Source organism: Micromesistius poutassou (assembly GCF_964030765.1).
Source record: "Micromesistius poutassou genome assembly, chromosome: 19".
Lineage (NCBI taxonomy): Eukaryota > Metazoa > Chordata > Actinopteri > Gadiformes > Gadidae > Micromesistius > Micromesistius poutassou.
The window spans coordinates 6,370,416-6,379,119 of record NC_140289.1 but is presented as its reverse complement, the minus strand read 5'-3'; the positions used below and the strand labels follow the sequence as shown (position 1 = coordinate 6,379,119).

Here is an 8,704-nt window from a genome sequence, read left to right as displayed (position 1 = left end):
CAGGAACTGGATTGCCCACTGGTCTGGAAACAGTGGCTGTTAAGGTCAAAATAGACACACACACTGAGGATCCTCACCAGAATACTGAGAGATTAAAGAAAGTCAGCACTAAATATTGAACTATAATATTGAAAATGTTTTATTTTGAAAATGTCAATTAAGCCAGGGCGAACTAAGAGGGGCAGTAAGATGCATTTGCAACCCGCTTCCCAATTCTCCAGGAATTCTCCTCGACCAACATTGTACTCACTGACCCAATAAACAGTGAGCTAAAGAAGCAGCTTAAGTCGCTGTCGAATCAGCTTCAGACCGAAGATACGTCCCTAAAGTCATAGACGCCCAGCCACAAAGCAGGTCCGACGGTTATGATAGGCCCAGATCATCAGCAGTCAACCTGAAGTAGCTCAGCTCTTTGCTATCTGCTACTGCTTGTCTCCTCCAAGATATAGTGAGTGAGCAGTACGGCCAACACTTGGCCGTACTGGAGATTGGAGATTTAGCCTCTCTCCCCCCTTCTCTTATTTCCCTTGCTTCGTCGCCGTAGTCGCCTTAGGGGCGGTTGCCCTGGTAACGGCGTAAACAGCTGCAGCTGCACACGCCCTTCAGACCCAGAGGAAACCAGTGCCAGACCCTCTGGTCCAACCAGGGAAACACCCAAATACGGAGAGACTAAAGTGATAGAGGAACCAAACTCCACCCCTTAGTACTTAACCTTAAACATATTACTATTTAACATAGCTGTATGCTAAAGCATAACACTTCCAAGTGTGCTGAAGCTTGTGTGTCACAGCCATAAACTATGATGCTTTCTTTGTTTTAGTATCCTTATTGTCTGAAATCACTTACTTCTCACTATATAGTCCACTATCAAGTGGATTATACTATATAGTCAGGGGTGCACATAACTGGTACGCAAGTACGCATGCCCGCCCATAATCAGGGATGCCTAACATCATGTGTCAGTACAACGCTTTTGCGTAACTAACGGGAGATCGTAAAAAATCAAAAAAACAAAATACATTGACCAGGTACTTTGGCGTTCGCCACCTGCAAAGAAAAAGGCAAACGGAGCCGGAGCAGAAGAAAATCTATTTTTCTAAGTGGCGCCAAGATGTGCCGTGGCTCGAAACAAATGATAAGCTCAATGAAATGTGCGCTCATGTGCGCTCATGTGCACCACGCACACACACCGGAGAACTGTGCAAAATCAGCTGATCGCAATGTCTATTACTGGGAGATATTCAATCGCTCCGTGGTCAAGCTGCTGCAGTTGGAAAAAAAAAGGTGGCGCAAAAGACACTGCTGTGCTTAAGAAGTTGTGTATTGAAAAGGGAATGTCCTTTGTGAAACTGAGTAGGCTTCATCAGATGTTAAATGTGGGGCTATGTGTGGGGTGCGTACCAAACACCATCTCCTGGTACTCACCTGAGTAACTCACTAAAAAAGTTATGTGCAACCCTGTATATAGTCCTCCATATAGCAAGGTCGCCATTTTGTATTGCTGTCCAAATGTATGGTGAGAATTATTATACCCTATATAGTGGACTCCTCTGTCCCGCAATGCATAGTGAAAAGTAGTGTAAACAGATGGTCTAACCAAGCATGCATAATCATCATCATCATCAAGCATTGTGCTGGAAGTAAAATGGCAGATGGACTAGAGGAAAGCACATCATTCAAATTCAGATGTATTTATCTATCTATTGTAAATATAAATGTAAAGGCCCAGCATCATCTTCATCTTTTCCACTTACATTTTGTATATATGTCTTGGTAATATTGATCTAACTTTTTGTTTACTTTTCTCTGTCTAGTAATTCTATTCCTTCTCCTAATCAAAAATATTTTAATGATCACGAGAACAAAAAGTATCCATCGATATTGTATTATATATAGGCCTATATATAGTTTTTTATTGATTTTGGAAAATACGCTCAGTAATATATAATAAAACTTCATGGCAGTATTTATTCCGGTTGTTCCACCAGCCCCAGGCGACGGTGGCGTGTTTGAATTATGCGACAGTAATAATGACATAATAAACCCAAGTAGTGTCTGATGCGTTTTTCATTTTGCAGATGAGCTCACTATATAGTCCTCTTCATAAAACTTACTTGGATAGTGAGTGGGGAGTGGTGAAGGAGTGAGTGGTTTCGGACACAGCCATAGGGTAACATTTATTTAAAATCTGCTTCAAGCTACTGCAGTCCAATTCCTGTCCACACCAGTCCCAATCAAGAAACCCGCAAACCAGATTTATTCATTTGAATCCCTTTTAATTCCTTTTTTAAAAATGGTACTAATTTTAATCAAAATAAACCTAGTCAAAACACTTAGGCTTCGACATTCCAATGACAAATGAATAATTAGGAATAGGAATAAATTAAAAAATAAAGAGCATTAGAAATACTAGACTAGAATACTAGTCTTGATCACTCTGAAAGGATACAGTCGTCTTTGAGGGAGTATGCCTCTGCCATCTAGACGGGAGAGAGAGGGAGAGGGAATACATTAGGGATGACCAGAGGATATCACACAGTACATACCAGCACTGTGTCACTAGCACAGATACAAACACCCTTTGTGGTGACCAGAGATCTGATGACATCACATAGAGAAGACTGAAAATAATGTGACGTGTGTGTGTGTGTGTGTGTGTGTGTGTTTGTCCCTCCCTCCCTCATTTACCCACTGACTCATTCATCCACTGACTTTCCTTACTCACTCATTCACTCACTCACTCACTCACTGAACATACTCCCTCACTCAATCATTCACGCACCAACTCACTCACCCATAACGTAAACAGGTAGAAAGGGAAGAGCGTTATGCCTTATCACCAGCGCCTCATGCTAACCCCCAGTGCTAACCCACTGTACCTCCAACACCATCATCATCAGCAAAACTGTCAACACTAGTTAGACTGTGATGAAATCCACCTAATCCCTCCCACGGTGGGAGTCACATGACCAAGAGAGAGAGATTTAGACGACCCGCATAGGACAGGCAGACGGACGGATAGACGGACGGACTGAGGACAATGAGTCACAAGGCAGTGCTTGTGTTCGGGATTAGCATTGCAGTCTTTCTCTCGCTCTCTCTGTTTAAGTCGCTCTCTCTTCCTCTCTCAATTAAATTGCATTTAAAAGAGCTTTATTTGCACAGAAAATAAACATTTACATTGCCAAAGCAGTCTAAAAATGAAACAACGGGAAAAATAACTGCAAAAAGGCAGATGTAAATACAGTACATTCCAGTATATATATCTGCCTCGGTCTCTGTTTCTGCAAAAAGTAAAAATATATTTAAAAATGTCTGTTTGTGTGTATGTTTGTGTGTGTGTTTGTATAATAACTACGAAGACTTCACCTTCCAGAGAGTGTTTTTTTCATGTACTTGTAACTGTGAGAGACGTCACTGACACCTTCTCTCAGCATTCAAACAGCCAGTCAATGTTTACGTTTCCACTGAATGGAACAGTTTGTTATCTTGTATTATGTTAGTACGTAATAAACAATTAAATTAAATGGTGAAATACAGTAAAACCGTTTCACTGTGTACACATTACTGGGTGGTTTGCGTGTGTGTAAACAAACGTTAATCTCGGATTTAAATCACATTATTATCATGCTCACTCACCAAACAAAGATGTTGATTACTTTATGTTTCTATGCTAATAGTAAAATGGGATGATTAATGGCTCCGACATCTCTGACAGGAACATGTGTACAATACAGTCTACTATGTAGCTATAGTCTGAAGAGCCTTTCTATCAACAAGGCGACAACCAGACTCTGGAAAGTTGTAATTGTTGGGCCTCAACCTAGCAACCAAGAGCCAACTGTGGTTCTGTTCCTAGTTCCTAGTCTGTCTGTGTGTGGTTAGGATTGGCGTTTATCTTGTATCTTTATGCCGCATCTCAGGAAGCTCCATCAAACACTTTGGGGTTTCCTTCAAATAAATACAGAGGGGGGACAAGGGACTTCTACACACAGAAATGTATCACTGAATAGACCATATACGGGCATCCTTGTCTGTACTGCCATGAAATGCCAGATATTGTCCATGACTCTGGAAGAGTTTGTTACAGACCATAATTAAAGGGCCTTGGGTTGTCTGCTAGCTGGATGGCTTTTTGCAACGTAAACAAAATGAAATAGGTATAGAATAGCAATGGGTGTAGTAACACCTAGGTGGCTGAACAGAGTAGTAGGTATGGTGTTTCACTCCCTTATGTTCCGGCTGATAACACACACACATGCACGCACGCGCACACGCACACACACATACACAAACCTGGTGTAGTGAGTGTGGCAGCAGTGTGTAGTTGGGGGCCTCCACAAGGGTCTGCAGGGAGGCCAGCACCTCTGGGCTGGGGCCAGGGGCCCCCACACTCTCAGAAGGCCCTAAAAACACACAACACATACAATCAATTAATACACGTTACCAGGTCAATGCACGTGTCATGGGGATCTCGTTTTCATATAAAAACATTATCAACATCTCAGGACAACAACCACACTATGCGGTCAACTCAAAACATCCCACGCAGAAACAGTAGTCTGTTCTATAATGCTCTATTCTATTCCACTCTGTCCTAGACAGTTTTCTTCAATTTATTGTCATTCTATTCCAGCATGTTCCATTCCATTCTTACTGTTCTATCTGGCCCACACTGTGTCCACCCAGGACTGTGATAATGACCCTCTAATATGACGTCAGGGCTCATACGGTTACCGAGTGCTGTAGCTCCCCCGTGGTCTCCTCAGTACCTCACCCACCCTGTGCTCCTGTTACACCCCTGTCACCTGCCAACCACCTGACCGACTCAGACCTCAGACCAGGGAGGGTCTGAGAGTAAGGGATCAACTTACAGAAGACTTACCAAGACAGAGGCACCAGGCTTTCAATCAACCCTTTCTCTCTCTCTCTGGGATGTGAGCTAAAACCACTTCATTACACTCTCTAACTCACACTCTGCCTCTCTCTCTCTCATATATATATATCTGAGTGATATACAGTATATATAATACTGTATATCACTCAGATTTTCTCTCTTTCTATCTTTCTCTCTGTATATTTGTCGGGTACAATGTGTCCCTTTCCCTCTTTCCCTCCCTCTACCCCTACATATCTCCCCCACTCTGTCCCTCTCTGTCCCTCTCCTGCCCTCCCTCCCTCCCACCCACTCTCCCTCCATCCCTCCCTCCCACTCTCCCCCTCTCCTTCCTCTAACTGTGTTTTAATGATCTTTAATGATGTGTAAAGACCGTGGCCAGGAGCCGTCAGACATGGCGAGGGCTGTAATGGATATCCCAATACCGTCATCATGATAGCATCATCATGGTTTTATTATGTATTTTAACCTTCTTATTTGTTCATATATCTTAAGCTTGTAACCAGGCAGTCAAAGAAAGTTTTCACATAATAATTTCACTCACTCCTTTATACTGGGTGTATCAATTTGAATAAGAATAAGAAGAAGAAGAAGAAGAAGAAGAAGAAGACAGATTTTTTGCTTTTTACGGAGCATACTTATGAGGAACACCATACAGTTGACACGATCAACGTGTGAGACGAATAGATCATTCGTAAACATTTCCTAACGACGCGTCTAGTACCTGGGGCGCTGGTCTCCGATGGCTGCTCCTCCTGGTTCTCCTGGCCCCCAGCGTCTGGGCCCTTCGGGGGGGCACTCATGTTCTTGTTGCCCATCACCTCCAGGCACCTTGGTTGTGCTAAGGAGTCTCAACAGCTTTGTGCTGGAGCCCCCAGGGGCTCTGCGAGGGGCTCTTGACTCTGGTACCGACTTGATGGCTACAGCCTCACTGCCTACGTCCTATGTCGGGAGCTGCTTGGCCAGGCAGCTGTGGATCCCTCTAGTATCTTATCCAGTCTGATCTGTCTGCTTTCTTGTCTGTCTGTGTTCCTACAGTAGGCGGTGAAAGGTGGTGAGGCTCCACGTGATTGAGGTGGTGGGAATATTTCCCAGGGGTCTTCGGTCCAAATGTCCCCCCGCCAACCCCACCCCCCTCCTGTGCTGTGGTAGCCGGTCTCAGACTATGGATGGGAGGTATAATCCTCTATGCCCATTGGCTGAAGAAGAGGAAAGATGAAAGAGAGTTGCAAGGTATCCACTGTATGCTTGAGAGGAGGATTGTGGGTAATGTAGTCTGTGGCACTCTTTGCGGTATATTCACTTGTAAGTCATTTTGTAAAATCAGTTGGTGATTTTCTCTCTAATTTTCTTCCTCAAAGTACCCAGAGTCACTGGACTGCACTTGTTCTCTCAGCAACCTGAGAGAGGGAGGAGAGAGAGAGAGTTATGGAACGCGTTTTTTAGTGATGTTAGCCGGAAAAAAAACAACATACCATGCTCTGTGTTTTTTGCTGGTATGTAAGTTAACAAGCAAGCGGAGAAGGAAGTTGCTAAAAATATGTTTAAAAAAAGATAGAGAGGGAGGGAGATGGAGAGAAAGAGAAAAAAGAGGGGCAGAGAAAGTGAGGTAGGGAAGAGAACAATAAACCACAACATGTGTTGGCAATTTAATAAAAACGAATTTAATAATTTAATAGCAATTAGCAATTTAATAAAAACAAACTAAAAACAATTTAATAAAAAATAATTAAAATGTGACGCCACAATGAGGCTAGTATAAGTTTAAGAAAGGAAGAAAGAAGTAAAGAAAGAAAAGAGAAAACAAGTGGGCTATAAGAGACGTCAGACAGGAAGAGGAGAGGAGAGACGGCGGAGCGAAGAGTCAGATCCTCTGTTCTCTGAGTGACAAAGATAATAGAATGTTTCGCTGTGTCTCTAATGGTGCCTGAGGGGGTCCATTCAGCACAAAATAAACCACCATCCCCTGCTACTGTGGAGAGGACAGTGCCTGATAAAGGGTAAAGGACTGTTACATCACGGACATAAAGTGGGACAACACACAATGCCTGTCCACGTCCAAGCTCACATTGGGAACATTGAGGACCTGGTAACAGATAATGCACTCTACTACACTCTGCACAGTCTCTGCCCACTCCAACATGTGTAGATATTTTAATAATTATATGTAGTGAAGAATGTAGGAGTAATAAGCAGGCGCCAGGAACAGGCATGTGTTAAAGAACACACAAATAGTTGATTCATTGATGTTCAGATATCTTCATCAATCTGATTAGCATGTTTAATAGTATCAACTCAAAACCATGATCGCTGCTGCAAGGATGCCGCCTCGTTCCCCCTGTTAAAGCACATCTTTGCAGCATCAACGATCAGAGGGCATGCGTGTGTCCGTGTGTGTGTGTGTGTGTGTGTGTGTGTGTGTGTGTGTGTGTGTGTGTGTGTGTGTGTGTGTGTGTGTGTGTGTGTGTGTGTGTGTGTGTTCGTGCATGGCACGGTAACTCAGAGGTAGGCTAGGAAGCAGTCATGTGAGTCTATACTTCGCTACATGGAATGTGACACGCTGCAGCCTACAGGCGCCGGGAGCGCCGCCTGAAGTACAGCATCGTGCCGAAGAGACGAAGAAGAAAAGATAACAGTGTACGAGTCTGTTCAGATGAAAATGAGTGCATTGGATGAGATTACATTACGGTACATTTGGTTAATTCCTGTGGGCAAATGCCAGGAAACTGTCCCCGTTGTTCTTCTGTTATCTTACAAATTGGCCACATAGGCCTATAAATTACACAAGATTACATAAGGATTGCATAAGATCAAAAGAAGTCGGATTTTCTTCTTTCTCAAAATCGCAAACTCATATGACTGTTATTAAAAGGCTATGTGGCCTTAATATGAACGCAAAACATGCTATTATAATATATTTCAATAGTTAGTATACATTTCATAGAAACACTCCCAATAGAACACATTCTGGCCCAGTATAAACAAGTGTGCAGAGCATCGTGTGCTTCTGTGTGCGGGTGTTTCTATGTAGCTTGTGTAAGTGTGTGCGTGTGCAGCTGTAGCCTACTGCAGCATCGTCTCCATCACAATATCCCGTAGCGAGCGACCATTCATTTTCCAAAACTTCTCATGATTGTTCAACATGTGAAAGTTGACAAATAGCTTATAGACCTGTATAACGCAGTAAGAGCGGTACGCGGATGTTATGGATTATGAATACCTTCTTAGCCCATATGGTTAAAAACGACACCCGTGATCTTGGACTTGAGACCACAACGTAAACAGGAGAATCTTAAATATTCACAGAAGTTAGCTGCAGTGTGACATGCCCACACATGTCTTCATGTCACATCAACTCGTGTGGGTAAGGTAAACACGTTAACCCGAACACAACATAACGTAACATAACGACGGTCCATACGCACTCTGGCTCCGCAGCTCCTCTGATGTTGTCGTTTCTTGACCGTTACCGCTACCACACCACCGCTGTGTTCCGGCTGTTACCATCATGTTACATTACAGTCTAGCCCTCGATCTGTCATCCGATGAGATGCTCTCTGCGGTTCCATGGTTGTTTACGAGCCAATCCGGGCATTTTTTGGTCCCTCATTGCAAAATGTATAATTACATTTTGCCGCGTAGACAATGTCGCCACCCAACGGCAGTGCTAAGCAAGTTTATCCGATAGATCAGTGGTTCGTTATATAACGCGATCAAAAAAGGCTTTGGAATGGATGATTGTTCTGGTAAATAAACCTTAGACGGGATTAATAACGATTAAAATAGTATATTTTTTCGAATTCATAT

The 8,704-nt window shown here is 43.2% G+C and overlaps 1 protein-coding gene across 1 annotated transcript in view; it reads right to left on the bottom strand.

Moving 5' to 3' along the window:
- cnstb (consortin, connexin sorting protein b) overlaps positions 1-8,425 on the bottom strand; it is a 14,321-nt gene extending 5,896 nt beyond the window's left edge. The window contains exons 1-5 of the mRNA XM_084484165.1: positions 8,323-8,425; positions 5,622-6,297; positions 4,297-4,406; positions 2,450-2,480; positions 1-23 (exon numbers count right to left, since the gene is read on the bottom strand). The exon at positions 1-23 is cut by the window's left edge and continues 64 nt beyond it. Coding sequence (XP_084340291.1) covers positions 1-23; positions 2,450-2,480; positions 4,297-4,406; positions 5,622-5,715 — 258 coding nt within the window. The 5' untranslated portion in view covers positions 5,716-6,297; positions 8,323-8,425. The remainder of the gene's footprint in view (positions 24-2,449; positions 2,481-4,296; positions 4,407-5,621; positions 6,298-8,322) is intronic.
- Positions 8,426-8,704: the final 279 nt, after the last annotated feature.